The sequence below is a fragment of the Mandrillus leucophaeus genome, unplaced genomic scaffold (genome assembly GCF_000951045.1).
Source record: "Mandrillus leucophaeus isolate KB7577 unplaced genomic scaffold, Mleu.le_1.0 Scaffold309, whole genome shotgun sequence".
Taxonomy (NCBI): domain Eukaryota; kingdom Metazoa; phylum Chordata; class Mammalia; order Primates; family Cercopithecidae; genus Mandrillus; species Mandrillus leucophaeus.
Genome location: NW_012103243.1, coordinates 3,886,512 through 3,908,725, shown reverse-complemented (window position 1 = coordinate 3,908,725; position 22,214 = coordinate 3,886,512). Strand labels below are relative to the sequence as shown.

At 34.9% G+C, this 22,214-nt stretch overlaps 1 protein-coding gene across 1 annotated transcript in view; it reads right to left on the bottom strand.

The window, feature by feature from the left end:
- The window catches only part of USH2A (Usher syndrome 2A (autosomal recessive, mild)), an 813,932-nt gene that overhangs the window by 211,716 nt on the left and 580,002 nt on the right, over nt 1–22,214 (bottom strand). Inside the window, exons 44-46 of the mRNA XM_011987398.1 lie at nt 15,577–15,786; nt 14,048–14,250; nt 8,057–8,169 (exon numbers count right to left, since the gene is read on the bottom strand). Coding sequence (XP_011842788.1) covers nt 8,057–8,169; nt 14,048–14,250; nt 15,577–15,786 — 526 coding nt within the window. The remainder of the gene's footprint in view (nt 1–8,056; nt 8,170–14,047; nt 14,251–15,576; nt 15,787–22,214) is intronic.

Sequence of the window (22,214 nt, the reverse complement as noted above, 5' to 3'; positions counted from 1 at the left end):
AAGAAAGAAAACTGTGGTGGAAGGGGACTTCCCATGCAGGCCTATATGGAATAAGCCCATTACAGCTTCTCTCTCCCACTGATTACAACTCAAAATCTGCACAAATTATGAAAAGTAACTATCTGAGGACTCTGAAAAGTTAACAACTGCAGGCTGATCAGGAGGGGAGCCAAAACTTTAAGAATGAATGTTACGGCCGGGCCGGGCGTAGGGGCTCACGCCTGTAATCCCAGCACTTTGGGAGGCCGAGGCAGGTGGATCACGAGATGAGGAGATTGAGACCATCCTGGCTAACATGGTGAAACCCCGTCTCTACTAAAAATACGAAAAAATTAGCCAGGCGTGGTGGTAGGCACCTGTAATCCCAGCTACTCGGGAGGCTGAGGCAGGAGAATGGCGTGAACCCAGGAGGCAGAGCTTGCAGTGAGCCGAGATGGCGCCATTGCACTCCAATCCAGCCTGGGCAACAGAGCAAGGCTCCATCTCAAAAAAATAATAATAGTAATAAAAAAATAAATAAACGAATAAAAATTAAAAATTAAAAAAAAAAAGAATGAATGTTACAGGGTGAGTTTCCCATTTTTTCTCCCCCTCCTTTACTTCCCATCTTTTAACCCAAGGGCCCTACCAGTGTGAAACTGTGAACTAAGCAAGCAAAACCCTACAGAAAGTAAGTTTTTTTCCAGCTAGAGTATCTACAACAAAAAAAGCCTTGCAAGCCAGAGAGTGTAGGGAAAACTCCCATTTTTGTTTTGTTTTGTTTTGTTTTCTCTTCTTTGTTCTGGGCCCTGCTCTGAGAATGATTAGAGTCAAGGAGCCGCACTGCAGCAGCTGTGGCCAAATTGGAATCTAAAGCCCCAAGGGGGAAAAAAATCTTTCAGTCCAGAGAAATCAAGAAATGGGGCCTCTATAGTCCAAAAAATGTGGGAGAAGTCCTTGTTATTTTTTTTTTCTCTAATTCCTCCTACCTCATTGCTTAAGAACAACTCTAGTTATACAAACCCGGAGGCAGGCTGGGAGGCAAACATTTCAAAAGAAATCATATCATTCTAGCCAAAAATCCAGGAAAGGAAGTCCAAAGGAGCTGGAATGATGGGGGACATTTCAGAGAGAAGAAAGCTAGAAGTTAATTTTATGAATGAACCAACACAAGTCCTGACTGAACTCTAAGCTTCACATTTATGGTTGCCTCACACACATAGGCTATGCAAGCAGCACAGCGAGGACTTCGAGATCTGAACTATTACATAATTCCGCAGCCAAATTCCAAATTAGCCATTGTGCAGACACAGAGTAGTAAAGCAAAGTTCATAGCTTTGCTATGTTACTTTATGAAAAAATAGGACCTGACTGTAGTCACTGGCAAAGGAAAACAGAATTTGGAGTCTGAAGCTAACCAGTTGGTAATCTGCTGAAAAAAGTAAACAAGAACTCTAACTTTCTTCAAAGGATTTTAACAGGAGTCAGATTTTTATAACCTAATATTCAAAATGTGAAGAAATCAGTCTAAAAATCACCCAGAATTACACTAAGCAATCGAAAGCTGGAGTGACTATATTAACATTAGACAAAATAAACTTAAGAACAAGGAAATTATCAGGAAGTAAAAGGGCTTATCACATAATGATAAAAGGGCCAGTTTATCAAGACATAACAATCCTAAACATGTATGCACTTAATAGCAAAACGTCAAAATACATGAAAGAAAGACTAATAGATCTGAAGAAGAAATAGATAAACCCACAGTTATATTTGGAGACTTCAACACTATTCTCACAATAACTGATAAAACAAGGAGGCAGAAAATCAGTAAGTATATAGATGATCTGAACACCACTATCACTCAACTTGAACTAATTGACATTTACAAAACACTCTATCTGACAACAGCAGACTGTATCTTCTCCTAAAGTGCATATACATTCACTAAGATAGATAATATTCTGAGCCCTGAAAAAACTGTAACTAATTTAAAAGAACTGAAATTCTAAAATTACGTTCCTAGATCATAATCAAATTAAACTGGAAACCCAGAGAGAAACATATCTGAAAAATCCCCAAATACTTGGAAAATAAAACAATCCCCTTGTAAATAATCCATGGGTTAAAGAAGTCTCAAGAGAAATTAAAATATATTTTGAACAAATGAAATGAAATGCAACATTTCAAAATTTGTGAGCTTTACACTGAAGCAGGGTGGAGAGGATAAAAGAAAGGTCTCAAATCAATAATGAAAGTTTTTATCTTTAAGAAACTAGAGAAGGAATAGCAAAGCAAAAGGGAAAAAAATAGAGAGCAGAAATCACTGAAATGGAAAATAGAAAATAATGTAGATGATATAGAAAATAAATAAAACCAAAAATGTTTCTTTGAAAAGATCTACAAAATTGATAAACCTCTAGGCTGACTAGAAAAACAGAGGGCACTTACTGCCAATATCAGAAATGAAAGAGTGTAAATCAGTTCCAACAAATTGTTGTTTGCAGTACAAACATACTACAAACAACTTCCTGCTTATAAATTTGACAAATTTGATTAAATTAACTAATTTTCTGCACCCACAAGATGACAAAACTCACTGGAGAATAAATCGCCAAAATATCATACGTTATTAAGGGAACTGAATTCTGAGTTAAAAAACCTTCCATCAAAGAAAAACTCCAGGCAAATATGGGTTTCACCGGTGAATTTTACCAAGATTTAAGAAATAATAACATTTTTATACAATCTCTTCCACAAAACAGAAAAGAAGGAAATGCTTCCCAACTTAGTATGAGACCAGAAATTACCATGATACCCAATCCAGGCAAAGGTATTACAAGAAAATCAAACACAGCCCAATATATTTTATGAACACAGATGAACATTTTCTACAAGATAATAGTATATTGCATCCCCCAATATATAAAGAAGAAAATATATCACAACGAAATTGTGGTTATCCAGAGAATACAGGCTAGTTCAATAATTTAAAATCAGTAAATATAATTGATTATAGTACAAATTTAAAATGTCAAAAAAGCGTTTGACAAAATTCCGTGTCCATTTATAACAAAAACTGTCAGCAAATTAAAAGGTAAGTTCTTCAACCTGATAAAAGGCATTGCCAAAAATTTCATACATAACATCACATCTAAGGGTAAAATACTGAAAGTTTTCTTTCAAAGATTGGGAACAAATCAAGGATGTGCTCTTATTACATTATTAAACTATCCAGTGCAATAAGGCAGGAAAAAGAAATAAAAGACATACTGATTGGAAAGGAAAAAAATAAACAGTTTCTCTTTGCAGAAGATCTATATAGACTAGGGAATTACAAAAAACTCTTAAGACTTATAAGGAGTCTAGCAAGGTTGCTGGATGTAAGCTCACTATTCCAAAATCAATTGTGTTTCTACACACTGGAAACTAACAATTGGATTTAAATTTGTTCTAAAGAAACATTAATAATGGCACCCCCCTAAATAAATAATTAGGTATAAATTTAATAAAATATGTTCAGTATTTGCATACTGGATTATACAAAACACTGATAAAATAAAGGAGAGAGGATGCAAATAAATGAGCAACAGTGTGTTCATGAACCAGAACATTTGATATTGTTAAGATGTCAATTCTCTACCAATTGATCCACAAATTCAATACAATTCTAATCAAAATCACATGTTTTATAGATATCAATGACCTGTTTCTGAAATGTATATGGACAGGCAAAGTAGTGAGAAAGGCCAAAATGATTTTTATAAAGGTCAAAGTTGGAGGACTAATACAGTGTGATTTGACAGCTTACTGTAGAGCTACAGTAATCAAGATTGTGCGATATTGGTATAGACATACATATTGATAAACTGAACATAAAAGAGTCCAAAACTGTCCTACAAAACATGTTTACATTGATTTTTGACAAAAATCTAAAAATATTGGATAAAGAAAAGATAATCTTTCCAAAAATGTTGTTAAAACTGTTAAATACTTACATGCCAAAAAATTAACCTTGACCCATGCCTCAGTGTGTACAAAAATTGATACAAAACCAATCGTAGACATAAATTCAACATGTAAACATATAAATGTTTTAGGAAATAGACAAGAGAAAGTCTCTGTGACCTTGACTCAGGCAGAGTTCTTAGATAAAATACCAGATGCACAAACCATAAAGGAAAAAGTAACAAATCTAACTCTTGAAATTTAAAACTCTTTCTCTTAAAAACACACAAATAAGATAATTGAAGACAAATCATAGGGTAGAGAAAAAATATTTGTAAATCACATATGTGACAAAAAACTCAAATCCAAAATATATTTTAAAAATTCTCAAAACTCAGAAAATAAGAAAACAAAGAATCTAATTAACAAATTAGCAAAAAATTTGGAGATGCCATTTCCCAGAGTAAACAAATGCCAAAGTGCATGCAAAAAACAATTGCAAAGCTTATCGGTATCATTAGTCATCAGGGAAAATGTAACTTAAGACCATAATAACACACAACTAAACATCTATTAAATGACTATTTAAAAAATAAGAGGAAAACACCTCATATTATCTCAAGTTCTAGCAAAAATGTAGAGCAACTTGAGCTCTCATACAATGCTAGTAGGAATGAAAGATGTTACAGTCACTTTGTAAATCAGTCTAGCAGTTTTTTTATGACTCAGCCATCCAACTCCTGGGTATTTGCCCAAATGAAATGAAAATATATATTTACACAAAAACCTGTATTTAGATGTTTTATAGCAACTTTAATCTTGGTCACGGAGAACTGAAAACTATCCAAACTGTGCACAAACTGTAGAACTTTCATATAATGTAAACTTACTCAGCAACAAAAACTGACAACTACTAGTATGTATACAACTACTAGTATGTATACAATAAGATGGACAAATCTTAAATGCATTATGCTAACTAAAAGAAGCCCTTTGAATGGCTACATATTATATGATCCATTTACATGACAATATGGAAAAGGCAGAATTATATAGACCAAAACATGGTAGTGTTTGCTTAGTTTTAGGAAGGGTAGAAGAGGGGTTAGCAATAAAGGAGCCCGACATCATGATGCTGTTTTATATCTTGATTGTGGTAGTGTCTGTTCTTCCTGGTAGTTCTTTGGATGTGCTTTTTAAACATGGTACTCTGCAATTTCCTGATAATATCCCTTTATATGTAATCATATTTTAGTCATATTGTTGGTATTCGGGGAATCTTTTGATCTGCACAATAGTACATTGGTTCTGGGATATTTTCTTGTCTTTTTTTAATTTTCTCCCTCTTTTCCTTTGATTCTCTGTCGAAGCTCTTATTATTCAAATATTAGACTTCCTAGATGCTTTCTATTATTTTTTTCTTTCTCTCTCTCTCTCTCTTAAATCTTTGTGTTTCATTGCACTTTCAAAGACATTCCCTTGAACTTTCTTCGAAAGTTTCAATTCAGCTTTTCACTCTTTTAATTTCCATGAGGTTTTATCCACTTTTTTTTTTTTTAATATGCTCCTTCCATTTTATGGTTAGAGAATCTTCTTTTATCTGTCTGAGGTTATAATTTTTTTTCCTCACCTGCAATGTCTCTGAACCTATTGTATCATGTCTTTTGTTTATTTTGGTCCCCTTTTTATCTTTAAGAGCGATGCACCAAAAAAAAAAAAAAAAAAAAAGGTTGACTAAAAGCTTTATAGGTAGGTGACCCTTGTTGATTGGCATACTTTCCTACCAGGTGACCAGGGAGCAAGTTGTTTTCACTGTTAGGGATCCCTATATGCTATTGTCTGGAGGTATTTTATTTGGATTATTCATTTTTTTCTAGAAAAGAATGGTCAGTTTCCTATCTGGAGGTGTTTATGACTTGGCTACTTGCTCCTGAGGACAGAACTGGGAAAATTAGCCAAAAAGTGCACTATTCAGGTTGTGGTCTCACTTTATCACTGTTTTTACTTCTACATCTCATCTCAGCTCCCCTGTGCCTAGCAGCCCTCAGTTTCTCCAGAGAATAAATGTCTAATCTCCTAGTCAGTGGACTTTGTCATGTGGAGGAAGAGAAATAGACCCCTGGATGCACAGCAAAGAGGCAAGAGACCTGGGATTCCAAACACTTCTTTGTTAACAGTTGTGTCTTGCTCTACGATTTCAGCTTTAAACCTTACCCTCCCTCCTCCTCTTTACATCCTTAAAACTTCTAAGTGCCCAGCCTCTCCAGTTCTCTGTGGAAAAAATAGTTTGTTTCCTGTCATTATTCTCTTTCGTCAACCAATATTTTGGTTGTAAATTTCTCCACTGTATTAAATCATTTGCCTCTTTCTGACAAATATTGCTTACAAAATCATGTTGTAATCTCTTTTCTGTTGTTGTCTCCTCTCTCAGTTTCCTTGTTCTTGTTGTATAATACTCTCTTTAATGTTTTTGCCATCAATTTAATGTATTTGGATACAAGCAGCTTTTAATAGCAACTAAAAATATTTGTCCTGTTATTATGTGTAATAATCTTCTTAAAGGAAAAAAAATCATAGAGACACAGTCACATTTGTTCCATTTCTTATAAAGCTTAGGTATTATTTATAAATAAATTAGTTATAAATGAATATGTATTATGAGGCATATTCTGTTATGTCATTCACATGGGCTTGAGTCATGGGGATGCCAGTAGACAAGAATTTGAAAACATCCACCCACCTAACTATAATTCTTTCCTGAGCTTTTCAAGACTGAACTCAAATGTCACATCTTCCATGATGCCTTCACTGACAATTCTGGGTAAAGTTTGCTATTTTTCTGTTTATGTTCTTCTTGCACATCATAAACCTCATATTATAGTGTTTTTCACATTGTTCTATAAACATTTATTTAGGGGAGTATCTTCCACAGTATACTGGAACTTTGCAAATTTAGAATCATGTCTTATGCTCTTTTGTATTACTTTTGCCTTCTATATTATTATGGCCACAGATGTGTTTGCTAAAAGAATAAAGATCTCTAATGCCCATTTATGTGACTATTTCCACCCTGTATAGTAGACAATACTGTGAATAGGTTGAGAGATATCTGCTGGGGGGATTATAAACTAATTGGTATGTCAAAAATTAGATCATTATCTATCATGTGTTTGAGAGAAGATATACTCAAGGAGACAAGATATGATTATTGCCAAGAACAGCTAACAATCCTGTTAGTTGGGTTTTTCTAATTATTTTAACCATCGGTTGCCAAAACCAGTGCTAATTTTTTTTTAACCGATTTAAGATCTGGAAATTTCAACATGCCATAGAGGAATCCTTCAGAATTGAAACATTAATAATAGACTGATTATTTCAGTGTGCGTGTGTTTGTGTGTGTGTGTGTGTGTGTTGTTTGTACGTATAGGTGAGGGTGATTCATTTGGCTTAAGCAAAAAGTATAATGTGAAAGCACTAAGATTTCTTTTCCCAGCCTCAAGTTGATACAAACAGATGAACAATTTACTATCTTATTTTCAGCTTTGGAAACAACACCAAATATTATTATTATTGTTGTTACTAATTATGAATTATAAAGAGACTCGCTTTCAAACTATGGTCATTTCTCAGCAACAAAAGAATAAAGAAAAATAAAGTGATTCTACAAAGAAGCTGACAAAATTGATAATGGTTATCTAAACATTATCTGCCCTATTAATTTTACAGATTTCTATCTTCAGGGCACTCTGATGTATATAAATCAGTTTTTTTTTTTTTTAACCAAAAAGATTAAGTTAGAAGGTAGTCATTACAATTAAGCATGTATAATGCTTTGCAAAAGGATTCACTAAAGGACACATTCAAATAAGGAGATATGTATTTCCAGTATTTGTTTACAGGTTACTAAATAAAAAATCTGAGGCTGGGCAATCAGGGAAATTAAAGGTTAAATGTCATTGGAAGTCCAGTGAAGCTTAACATCTGTGAAATAATATCAAAAATTTGATTTACACACATAGTTGTAAGAACCCATTAAATGAGATTGTCACGGCTGAGAGGATACCTTTGGTTTTTATTTTCATTTCTTCTGATCAGAGTTCCTTAGATTAACTGACACAAAATTTTTTACCTTGAAGTGATGCCACGAATTGTAGGTGTTGGTATATCACTTGGAGTATCTTCCACAGTGGTGATTTGCGTTCCATTGCTTTTCACGCAGGCATATATTGTGCAGACTTCCACCTGCAAACATTAGTTTAGAAAAAAATAAATGCAACTATTTTTGAAATACGTACTAACAATAGTCTGAATCCCACCTTCCCTCATTTCACATGAATCTCTTATAGTTCTCTATAACATCTTGAGGTTAAATCAATATTCATTTTTGATGTTAACTGACTCCAAAGGAATGAACTCAGAGGAGGGTACAGAATTGGGATCAAGACAATTGATTTAGTGATGGGAATGGTGATGTTTACTCTCTGGTTTCAACTATTCAGAAAGAGAAAGATACATTAATCTACTCAGAGTATAGTCAAGGAACGGAAGATGCCCAAGTGACAGTTTGCAAACATAATAGGTTATCACTGCTTACTGTTCTCTAAATCTATAACTAAGTAGTGTAATGATGATATCTTCTGGAAGTCTTGACACTGTAAAACAAATAGCCTAAATGCTAATGTCTAGTGGAAGAAAAATGAGGCCTAGAGAAGCCTTCCAATATGGCTGAGGTATTTTATATCCATTTATTCCAGATGCAATTGTATTTTTACCTTAATCACAGCAGAAAATCATCATTCATCCCTTTAATTCTGACACCTAATCTGAATAAAAACTGAGGAGAGTGGAATAACTGAAGATTAGAAATGGGGTTCATCAAGCATTAGTAACACAAAAGGAACGCATTAACCAAGAGGGAAGAGAGAGAAATGAATATACAAAAGATTGGGAACATCTACAAATCAATATTATTTTGCTCTCAATTAAAGGATAAACCTAAGAGGAACTGTGCTTTTTACAGTGCTAATTTACTTTGAGTATCTAATACATAAATGGAGAAGGCAAGCTAGGTGCTAATGAATCTTAAACACTAATTCTGAGCTTCTATGTGAAACAATTATCTGATTGTTCCTTTGATGGTTGAAGAAAGGCAAATGGGATTCTTGTATTTAGTAGATATGCTATTTTATTACTAGTGTACCTAAATGTTAGTTGAGGGATATGTTCATAATGCTGTATGAGTTGTGTTACTTGTTGATGCCATATTGTCTTTTGAGGTATTAATAGTGGATATTTAAAAACTATCAAGGGTGTACATTCTAAGCATGTTCAATTAAATCTGAAATAAAGGCAGATGAACTTAAAATATAATGCTGTAATATAATTAATGAAAATGAACTTTATACATATTGGAAAAAATTGATTCTATGATACATAATGAAGTAACTCAGAATCAATTCAACTGAATCTATTATGTATCTAATATGTGCCAAATATTATAATGGAAATAAGCACAAATAATTGTATTGATTCCTCATAACTCCATTTAAACAAATTTGCAGAGAAGAAAGGGAATATGGTCAAGCTGGTAAGATTTAGGATATCTGAGTTGCTCTCCACTCTACCCTATTGGCTTCTCATCTAAATATTAACATAACTTTAAGCTCTAAACTACTTAGGTATATTCAAATGTTTCTCCAGAAAACATTTCTTTTGATTCATTGGTCAAAGGAAAATGACCAATGGCTACTGGTAGTAGCCAGATGATTATATATGTTTTAACCTCAAATGTTAGAGAAATGTGCCAATGTTTTTAAATTTTTACTAATGTTAACATTCCAAGTCTCTATTTTGGGACCTATTTCTAGTGCTATAACTATATTGTATAACATGTGAATGAAACACAAATATAAAGCTTACTATATTTATATTAAAAAGAGATAAAACTGAATAAAAATGAAATGATTATTTATTTGTAAAGGGGACATACAAAGGGATTATTCAAAAAGTAGATACTTGTCTGGGTGAAGTGGCTCACATCTGTAATCCCAGCACTTTGGAAAGCTGAGGCAGGTGGATCACCTGAGGTCAGGAGTTTGAGATCAGCCTGGTCAACATGGTGAAACCCTGTCTCTACTAAAAATACACACAAAAAATAACCTGGTGTGGTGGTGGGCACCTGGAATCCCAGGTACTTGGGAGGCTGAGGCATGAGAATTGCTTGATTCCATGAGGCAGAGGTTGCAGTGAGCTGAGATCATGCCAATGCACTCCAACCTGGGTGACAAGACTGAGACTGTCTCAGAAAAAACAAAAGTAGATACTTGGGTGTGTTATGTGCTTTAAAATCAATAGCTATTTTACAGATGGGCTTAGCATAGACAGCCTTAATTCTAAAGTATTAGGCATTCCAATTAAATGCTTATTTTAAATGAAACCAAATCACCTTTGATATCATAATGAAAATCACTGAAATTTGATGTTCAAATTTTCAGAAATGCAATAGCTATATCAAGTACAGTATTCTTGGACTGCAAAAAGCTTCACAAAAAATATAGTAATCTGGAATAACAGTATCTTAGTCACTAATAACAAAATTCTATTATTGGATTCTACTTTGGTCTTTTGCATCTTCATCTGTTTCCACTCTCTTCAGGCTACCAGAAGAGGAAGCTTTATACCTACTGGTTTGAGTTATTTATACCTGACTCAAACCAGTAGTGGTATAAATAAAGCCTTCCCCATAGAATAGGCCTTAAACACTTTTAAACGTTAACTCTTAATCCAGAGTTAGAGAGCTGAGCTGCACATGCATGCACAGCACACAATGTTCTCACTTCTAGGTTGTATTTCAAGTCTTGATAAAGCAAATGAATAAGGTGTCTTTTGAAAAATGAGCTTTCTCGAACAGGGGTCAAAAGAAGACAATACAGCAAATCCTCCATCACCTTCCTGTGTTAGCCTTTTTTATATAGCTATATTTCTAATTTATTTGGAGCTTGATTTCTGTTTTATAATTTGGCCTACGGCCTACCTGCATACATGGACTCACTGTAAGAATCATGAACATAAACATCAGTCCACATATTCCATGCTAAGACATCTCAGGTAGGTTTTGGGAATCATGATGTGCAATAAAAACAAACCACTGCTTAAGAAAATCAGAGAGGACACAAACAAATGGAAAAACATTCCACGCCCATGGATAGGAAGAAAAAATGTCATGAAAAGGGCCATATTGCCCAAAGTAATTAACAGATTCAGTGATATTCCCATTAAACTACCATTGACATTCTTCACAAAATTGGTAAAAACTACTTTAAAGTTCATATGGAACCAAAAAAGAGCCTGTATAGCCACAACAATCATAAGTAAAAAGAACAAGTCTGGAGGCATCACACTACCTGACTTTAGACTATACTACAAGGCCACAGTAACCAAAACAGCATGGTACTGATACAAAAACAGACAAATGGACCAAGGGAACAGAATAGAGACCTCAGAAAGAAGACCGTGCATCTACCACTATCTGATCTTCAACAAAACTGACAAAAACAAGCAGTGGGGAAAGGATTCCCTATTTAATAAATGGTACTGGAAAAACTGGCTAGCCATATGCAGAAAATTGAAACTGGGCACCTTCCTTACATCTTATACAGAAAGTAACTCAAGATGGATTAAAGACTTAAATGTAAAGCCCAAAACTATAAAAATCCTAGAAGAAAACCTAGGCAATACCATTCAGGACATAGACACAGGCAAATATTTCATGACAAAAATGTCAAAAACAATTATGATAAAAGCAAAAATTGACAAATGGAATCTAATTAAACCAGAGAGCTTCTGCACAGCAAAAGAAACTATCATGAGAGTGAACAGGCAACCTACAGAATGGGAGAAAATTTTTGCAATCTATACATCTGACAAAGGTTTAATATCTAGAATCTATAAGAAACTTAAACAAATTTGCAAGAAAAAAAACCCCATTTAAAAAAGTAGGTAAAGGACATGAACAGACACTTCTCCAAAGAAGAATTTATGTGGCCAACAAGCATATGAAAAAGAGCTCAACATCACTGATGATTAGAGAAATGCACAGCAAAACCACAATGAGATACCATTTCATGCCAGTCAGAATGGTGATTATTAAAAACTCAAGAAACAACAGATGCTGGTGAAGCTGTGGAGAAATAGAAAGACTTTTACACTGTTGGTGGGAATGTAAATTAGTTCAACTATTGTGAAAGACAGTGTGGTGAGTTCTTAAAGACCTAGGGCCAGAAATACCATTAGACCCAGCCATCCCATTACTGGGTATATACCCAAAGAAATATAAATCATTCTATTATAAAGATACATGCATGCATATGTTCATTGCAGCACTATGCACAATAGCAATGACATGGAATCAACCCAAATGCCCATCAATTATAGACTGAATAAAGAAAATGTGGTACATGTACACCATGGAATACCATGCAGCCATAAAAAGGAATGAGATCATGTCCTTTGCCGGGACATGGATGGAGCTGGAAGCCATTATCCTCAGTAAACTAACACAGGAACAGAAAAGCAAACATCACATGTTCTCACTTACAAGTAGGAGCTGTACACCGAGAACACATGGACACAGGGAGGGGAACACCACACACTGGGGCCTGTTGTGGGGGCATCAGGGGAGGGAGAACATCACAATAAATAGCTAATAATGCATGTGGAACTTAATACCTGGTAGATGGGTTGATAGGTGCAGCACACCACCATGGCATATGTTTACCTATGTAACAAATCTACAAGTCCTGAACGTGTATCCCGGAACTTAAAATAAAATACATTTAAATAAAAAAAAGAAAAATAATTAATGTACCTTTCTCCTTTATTCAAAGATATTTTTATTTGGTTTTCTTAGGAAGCTAGGTCTACGAGTCACAGTAGGGGAGACTAAAGTGTTGGTTGTAGCCAGATGATTATGTATGTCTTAACCTCAAATGTCAGGAAAAGGAGATGGAAACCTGAATGAGGTAGTACTACTAAATAGATAGAACCAATAAAATGTTTCTGTGCTTAGTATCTTCTGAAAATTATCTTACGAAGCTCTTAAGAATTTTAGAAGTAGCATAGTTCATTAAAACATTTAGTAAATTGCAAGCTTTCTTTAAACGTGGGGTTTCTGAAATACTCTGATTTTTTTTTTTCCATCACTCATTTGCACATTTAGCCTTGCTATCTTTTATGTCTTGGTACTCCAACAAGATTTCCAGTTCCGTGAAGATAAGTTCCTTGTTTTATATGCCTTAGTATTCCCTATATTTTTTCTACCTTTAAGGCCAGTAGCCCCTGAAGAAGCCTATGAATTTGACTTCAAGTGATCAGTGCACTTTCTAAAATTGTGTGTTAAATTTTGTCATACAAGTGCATAAATATTTTTCTAAGGCAGAGTACACTGACTTCATAAGATTCTTAAAGAAGTCCAACGGCAAAAATTTTAACCACAATTACTCTCACATATGCGGAGAACATTGAACAGTTTTTGAGTGATGAATAAATATATTTATTTCATCTTCAGATAAAACCTTTTAATATTTTTTGTCTGCTATATTTTTTATTTATGTCTTCCTGTTGCATTCAGAATCACAGGTGGCTAGAATGTTTTAAGTCATCTAGTCCATTGCCCTTACAAAAGAGGAATTTGAAACCAAGTGAAGTTTCACAACTTCTCTGGAGATATTAAATTAGTAAATAGGAGAAATGGGAAGAGAAAAAAAATCTCCACATTTATAAACTGATTCTGATTTTGATTTCAGTAAAAGATCCAGGGAAAAGGTAAACTGCTCAGCAAGATTTATTTAGAATACATGATTAGCTTCATTTTGCCAGTGAGAATTTCATCACCATCCTCATCACCATCGTTTTCTGTATCATCATTATCTTCTCTCCAGAGACTCACATGTTTGCCTACAGCACACAGATTTAATTCTGATCAATTTCCCTTCTCTCTTTTCCCTTCCCCACCAAAGAAATAATCTGTAACCAAGACAGAAGATATCCACTTGAAGACATAGCCTGGCACGTTTTATTTAACATATCCATAAGCCTAACCATCAAAAAGCAATATTCTAACCTGAATGTCATAGACAGTGAAGGGAGACAGGTCTCTCAGAATAAACGACCCAGGCATATTCATTCCAGTCTTGTAGAGCTTATTATTTACATAGATAGAATACTCAGTGACAACACCATTTGGGTTTGAAGGAGATGTCCAGATGACACGTACAGCTGTACTGTTGATGATGACAACCTCTGGAGGAAGCATGCCCTGAGGCTCTAGAATTAAAGGAAGAAACTGAATAAACTCCAGCTGTCTCTGAAAAAGCACATGTTAAGCTAAATGCAGATTAGTATTTAGGTTTAGCAAAGGGTTCGTTGCTTATCTGCTTTTCGCTGATGAAGTTATCACAGTCTGTAGTCCTCTGTAAATTGGCTTATTATACTCTCAGTTAGAAACCATAAGAATTGGTGGTAAAATGCTTTATACCACCAGCATAGTGCTAATCTTCAATACTATGTGACCAGTGGGATATGATGATAAATTATTCACCCATCTGCACCACTAACACATATCTATTTTTTGTCTTTTTTCCGTGCCTTCACTCTATACCTTCAAGGTGCAGGGGAGGGAGGGAAGGAAATAAAATTTGCTCCTTAAGCAAAAAATAAAACTCAAATACAATGAGGCTGGTGGAACGTGAAAAATAATTTGATGTTACTAGCTTGTAACTCAAGCAATATGAAGCAATAATGCAATATTGTCATTATGTAAATGATTTTGAATGTTGATTATCATAGGTAATGATGAAATCTAACATAAGAAAAAAATCTTGCTTAGCGTTAAATTACATAATTATTCAAGCATGTCAGAAATAACTATGCAAAGACCTATTTTTATCATAAGAACCCATCTTAACTAGTTGAAGAATTGTCCTTGTGATCTACCCTATTTTATAAACAAAAGGTGCCGACCTTTGGCACCACAAAGGGAAATGGGTTCCACACTTAAAGAGCTCTGCTAATGACCTGGAACACTTGCTTGGGAGGTAATGATATTATAATGTTTATAATGAGACTTTATAAAGCCAAAAAGATTAGAAAGACCATTCCAAACACATTTCAGATTCACAAGTTGCTTCCCTTGCTTCCTCCCCCTTGCTAACTGGCTTAGAAATGAGTCATAGGCAATTTTTCTCAGGGGCTGAACTTCCACCTACCATTTCTAGTGACTCAGGGAGGGCTCTCACTGTGTTTGGCTGTCGTTTTGAAAAACATACTGCTTCTGAGGGCAAATCTTAAAAAAAATGTTTCTAAATGTCACCATTTATTGATGTGAACTCAGCTCTAAAATAAGTATACACTGAAAAGAACAGGAACAAACTGGGCTGATATCTCATTATTAGAGCTTGTGCTTCTGTCTCAATGGGACTGCTTATTGATCTGCTACTGACGACAGTGAGCACTTAAGCATTTCAGCCCCCACCCGCCTCCCTCCTACACCGGAAATTTTATAATGGAGGGATGACTGATCTCAACCCCAGCAAGAATCAATCAATTTCACTCACATCTCTGAAGCAAATATCTTTTAGAATCTGGACTCACCCCCATCACAAGTGGTTGCATGAAGTCCTGCACTGTTGATGCTGTGGACTCCATTGAAGACAGAGATAAAGATCCAATACTCTGTGTTTGGCTTTAGGTGGCCAATGACATGAGAGTTTACATCTGGCAAGATTTTTAGAGAGTCGTTTGAGGTAGCAGAACTCCAAACAAGTGTATAATATTCAACTTCACCTTGTAGGTCTTGAATAGCTGTCAACAATAAATGCAGGACACAGTGAATGTAGCTGAGGGTTTCAGGGGAAAAAAAAATTCTATCATTAGCTTTCTAGAATGAGGAAAAAAGAAGCTTAGAGAGCCTTGTTTTGGAAATGTTAAAAAAGCTTATGGGATCTCCTTTTTGGTGGTGCTAGTGGTGAGAGTTTTTACTTTATTTATTAGTTTTGAGACAGTCTCGCTCTGTCACCCAGGTTGGAGTGCAGTGGTGCAATCTTGGCTCATGGCAACCTTGATGTCTTGGGCTCAAATGATCCTCCTGCTTCAGCCTTCCAAGTAGCTGGGATTACAGGCTGAGGCCATCACACTAGTTAATTTTTATCAGTTTTTTTGTAGACACAGGGTCTTGCTATGTTTCCCAGACTGGTCTCAAACTTCTGGCTTCAAGTGATTCTCCCACTTCAGCCTCCCAAAGTGTTGGGATTGCAGGTATGAACAACCGCACCTGGACAGTTTTTGTTTTTTAATAATTTGCATTTTTGCCCAATCCCATAATTAATTGCAGTCTTATATAGGAATATGAGTCTTATAAAAAATCGCATTAACTTTTTAATTTCCTTTAAATATTTTAATTTTGTAACTTATAATTATTCAATGAATCATCAGAACTTTGATATAACACTTATGAAAGGGAACTAAGACGAAAACAAAAGTATACAATATATGGAAAACTTCCGCTCATAAGTAACATAATCCTAGAGAGAAGACTAGGCTAATACAAATAAAGGCATTTCCTGACACAGATCCTAGACACAATTTCTTAACTTGCTAACAACATTTGCTAAATGATACCTAGAAGGATGCTTAGATAGATATCCTTTATGTACACTGTCAATGTAACAGGGCTACATAGCATGCTCCCCTTAAGGACTGGCTCAGGATAATACTTAAATTTTTATCAGGGCTCTCATCCTTCTCTTCTAGTCCAATGTGTTTCTGTAATGTAGACAAGCCTTTAAAAGACACCAAAATCAATCACTAACTGTCTTGCAAATATAACTCATCAATTCTTCAACGCTTATCCTTTCAAAGACCAGTCTATTATTTTATCTCCTCTTTCTCCCTATTTGTCCATTCTTTTCCTTAGGCTCTGCTTCTCATTATCTGCCCACAATGATTCTTTAACGAGAGAACATGAAAACAGCTATATTTTCTTAGGTAGGAAGTTATATGTTGCTCTACTTACATCAATATTATTTTCAGAGGCTTTTAAATAGAAATGATTACCTTCGTTTGTTAGGATGGGGGTGGAGTGTTGGCTTACCGGCCTTCTGAAATTTCATGTCAAATTATGCATCAAAAATTACTCAGGCCAGGCACAGTGGCTCACACTTGTAATCCTAGCACTTTACGAGGCTGAGACAGGCAGATCACTTGAGCTCAGGAGTTTGAGACCAGCCTGGGAAACATGGCAATACCCCATCTCTCCGTGAAATACAAAAACTAACCAGGCGTGATGGTACACACCTGTAGTCCCAGCTACTCAGGAAGCTGAGGCAGTAGGATGGTTTGAGCTCTGGAGGCAGAGGTTGTGGTGAGCTGAGATTGTGCCACTGTACTCCAGGCTGGACAACATAATGAGACCATGTCTCAGGAAAAAAAAAAAAAAAAAAAAGTTAAACAGCATTAGTCCAAGAATGGGGAGGAAAAAGTGGCATTTCTCCTTATATATATTCATTTATATGTGAGATCCCAGTATATGGCCATATAAAGTGATACAGCTTTGAGAATAGTATGTTTCTTTACAGGACCTGTTTACATTAAAGTCTTGGTGATTTTGCTTAAAAACTGAAAACTGGGTTTTTCTTTTTGTTTTTCCTAAATACACTACTGCTTTCACTTTAGCTCTAGAACTAGTTAAAAGGGTTTGATGTGCCAGTGTAGTTCGAAGAGTTTGTACTGGAAGACCTTTAGCAATTAATTTGGGAAATTCTGGGTTTTGCAATGTTTCTTTCCTCTGATGTCACAAAAATGCAAGCACATGCAATAATGAGGTCATTATTGATCACTGGCAGGAACTGACTATTAAAATCCCTTAAAATTTTCCTGAATGATAATATTCATCAAGTACAGCAAAGCCATGGGTACAGTGAGTGCAAATGTTTCTTCTGTTACTATCATCATTTTCTACTGGCTCACAGCATTATTTATTACTCATTAATTTGTGGCTGCTATGGTATAATGCAAAGTGTACTAGATTTGTAGTTTATGTTGAATTTTAGTTTGTTAAGTGAGTAGGCTGATTATAAAGTCAAGCCCTGAAGATACAATATTAATGAAATGCTTTCAAACTTTACTTACATATATAAATTAATTTCACTTGAGTTATTAAGTTTGTCTGTTATCTGCACTATCCAGTTCCAATTAATATACCTTTGTAGATACATTAAATACATTTCCACTAGCACAAGTTCAAGACAAGCAAAGATCATATGTCAATGTCTGGATGAGACCCCATTAAATGTCCCTTCTTAGCCATGTACCATATGTCAACCCCTCTAAAACAGAACAGAACCTAGAACAACAGGAAAAGATGGTGATTCCATTCCATTGTTTATGTCTTACTGCATGCTATGGAGGCTGTTGAGATCAGAAAGATCAGAAACAGGCAGCATTTCTGGAAAACAAGTACCAGATTTCTGGCCTATTCTTCCTCTTTCCACCATTTGCTTCAACACTTGTTTCTCCACTCATATGGATGTTACACTTGGGAATCCAAAACATAGAAAAATGTAGAAACACATATAATTTTATACATATTCCTGGATATTACATGAGAAGTTCTGGGAGCAGTACATGCATAAGAGCATCTTTTTCATTGCTCAAATAAGGCCTTTAAACTTCAATGCACTCTTCCTAAGTCAGTGAACCACCTAAGAAAAAGAAGATACATCCTCAGTTCAATAGACCAGCACAAAATTAAAGGCTGATGACCTTGACTTTACCTCTGAGAGAGGAAGGCTATTAACATGGAAACAGCTGGAATGAAGAGGCAAGTAAATTTCACCCTCCCTATCTATTGAGAAAAGCTGGACCTGAATGTATCTCTCCTTTTTTAAATAGAAAAACATAAGTTATAAGGCTTCTTCCTACCATAAGACAAGGGAAACCTTGTCTAGAACCTTCCAAGGTAGAAGTTTTGTGTACATTACTTCTATGAGAATGGTATGGAGGTTTTATAAAACATTTGCATGGTGTACCAAAAATGAAAAGGGACATGACTTTATGAAAAAGAAGCCTCTATGAAGTAGGTTTGTGGAATCATAAAAAGAGACCCACAAAGACAGAGATGTAAAGGGGTCTGCCTTAAATAGGAAAGGAAAGCAATGAAACATATAAAGCAATGGCAGAATTGAAACGTACATTGAAGGCAGAAATAAGCAGAGTTAAAAATGCACAATATCAAAGAATTAACAGGAAAATGACCAGGAAATCAGTGAAAGTCAAAATTATAGACATCAAGAACAGAAAAAATCTAATTACCTTAAAAATAAATGTAATAAATAATTATGGCTATGAAATGCCCCATTAAACCTTACCCAAAGTGACTTATGTCTACAAACTGAATAGACTAATATAGTTTTCTCCAAGATAATCACAACATATCCAAACATAGACATATCATGGAATATTGCAATATTTTAAAGGTAAACCAAAAATTAGGAACATTTATAAAGGATGAAAAAATCAGGTAAGTTTCAGACTTCTCATGTGGAATGTCAAATGTTGAAAGACAATGGAACAATTTCAACAAGTTTTGACGAGAAATAGTTTAATCCAATAATTTTATACACATTTAAATGGTTACTTATGTGTAAAAACAACAGACATACTTTCTTACTTAGGCAAAAGTTAGGAGAATGTGTAAAGATGAGAGAAATACTTTCTTATATCACCAAACATTTAGAGAACATAAAACTAATTAATTGTTTTTTTTAAGTTTCATGACAAAACTATCCAATAATCTTCTTCAGAAGACAGAAAGATTAATCAAGATCCAGAACTCAAGACTGGGAAAGTTTAAGAATTGCCGATAAGTACTGAAGCTATTTAGAGAAAATAGTTGTGTAAAAAAATTATATCATAACAACAACAATAATAAACTGAACATTGAAAACAGCAGATGAGAAAGGCAAGAAAAGTAACAGTAAAGTTCTTTGTTATACATAAAATAGAATGGCATGAAAAAATAAAGACATTGCTAACAATATCATCAATATTATTTAAACTTTAAAATATAGTACAGAAGATGAAAGCTATCTTCTGTAATCTGAAGGCAAAGATTTCTAGAACTCCCCAATACCAGCGTTTTTCTCTTCTTGTCAAATAATTGGACTACATTTTCTGGGCCCCATGCATCTGGACTGAGATATGAAGGAGCAATTGGCCATCTCTGATGGTCTAGTTTTCCCATCTAAGGTAGGACTCTAAGGCCCTGGGGAATGGTGGATTCACTAGATGGAAAAAGCCTGTCTTTAACTGACACATAGGAGTTTAAAAAGGGCAACACAGTAATAGTGGGGGACTTCAATACTCCACTGACAGTACTAGACAGGTCATCAAGACAGAAGGTCCACAAAGAAACAAATGGACTTAAACTATACCCTAGAACAAATAGACTTAACAAATATTCATAAAACATTCTACCCCAAAACTGCAGAATATACATTCTATTCATGAGCACATGGAACATTCTCCAAGATAGTCTGTATGATAAGCCACAAAGCAAGTCTCAACAAATTTAAGAAAATTAAAATTATATCAAGTCCTCTTTCAGACCACAGTGGAATAAAATTGGAAATCAATTCCAATAAGAACCCTCAAAATGATGCAAATACATGGAAATTAAATAATCTGCTCCTGAATGATCATTGAGTCAACAATGAAATCAAGATGAAAATTAAAAATTCTTTGAACTGAATGATAATAATGACACAGCCTGTCAAAACTTCTTGGATACAACAAAAGCAGTGTTAAGAGGAAAGTTCATAGCCTTAAATGCCTATATCAAAAATCTGAAAGAGCACAAATATACAATCTAAGGTCACACCTCAAGGAACTAGAGAAACAAGAACAAATCAAATCCAAGCCCAGCAAAAGAAAAGAAATAACCAAGATCAAAGCAGAACTAAATGCAATTTAAACATGCAAACACAACAATACAAAAGATAAATGAAATAAAGAACTGGTTCTTGGAAAATACAAATACAATTGATAGACCTTTTAGGAAGATTAACCAAGAAAAGAAGAGAGAATATCCAAATAAGCTCAATTAGAAACAAAACAGGAGATATTTCAACTGATACCACAGAAATACAAAAGATCATTCAAGGCTACTTGAACACCTTTATGCAAATAAACTAGAAAACCTAGAGGAAATAGATAAAATCCTGGAAATATAAAACTCTCCTAGATTAAACCAAGAAGTAAGAGAAACTCTGAACAGACCAATAACAAGCAGTGAGATTGAAATGGTAATGATAAAGTTACCAACAAAAAAAGTCCTGGAACAGACAGATTAACAGCTGAATTATATCAGACATTCAAAGAAGAATTGGTACCAATCATATTGACACTATTCCAAAAGATACAGAAAGAAGAAATACTCCCTACATCATTCTATGAAGCCAATATCATCCTAATACCAAAAACAGGAAAGGACATGACAAAAAAAGAAAACTACACATCAATATCCCTGATGAACATAGATGCAGAAATCCTTAACAAAACACTAGCTAACCAAATCCAACAGCAATTATCAAAAAGACAATTCACCATGATCAAGTAGGTTTCATACCAGGGATGCAGGGATGGTTTAACATATGCAAGTCAATACATGTGATACAACACATAAACAGAATTAAAAATAAAAATCACACGATCATCTCAACTGATGCAGAGAAAGCCTTTGATAAAATCCAGCATCCCCTTATAATTAAAACCCTCAGAAAAGTCAGCATAGAAAGGGCATAATTTAATGTAATGAAAGCCATCTATGACAAAACCACAGCTAACATTATACTGAATGGGGAAAGGTTGAAAGCTGTATTAGTCTATTCTCATGCTGCTGATAAAGACATACCCAAGATTGGGCAATTTACAAAAGAAAAAGGTTTAATGGACTCATGCAGTTCCACATTGCTGGGGAGGCCCCAAAATCATGGTAGAAGGTGAAAGGCACATCTCACATGGTGGCAGACAAGAGGGAAACTCCCCATTATAAAACCTCTGATCCCATTATACTTATTCACTGTCACAAGAATAGCATGGAAAAGACCCACCCCTATGATTCCATTATCTCCTGCTGGGTCTCCCCCACAACACTTGGGAATTCTGCGAGCTACAATTCAAGATGGATTTAGGTGGGGACACAACCAAACCATATCATCCTGCCCTGGTCCCTC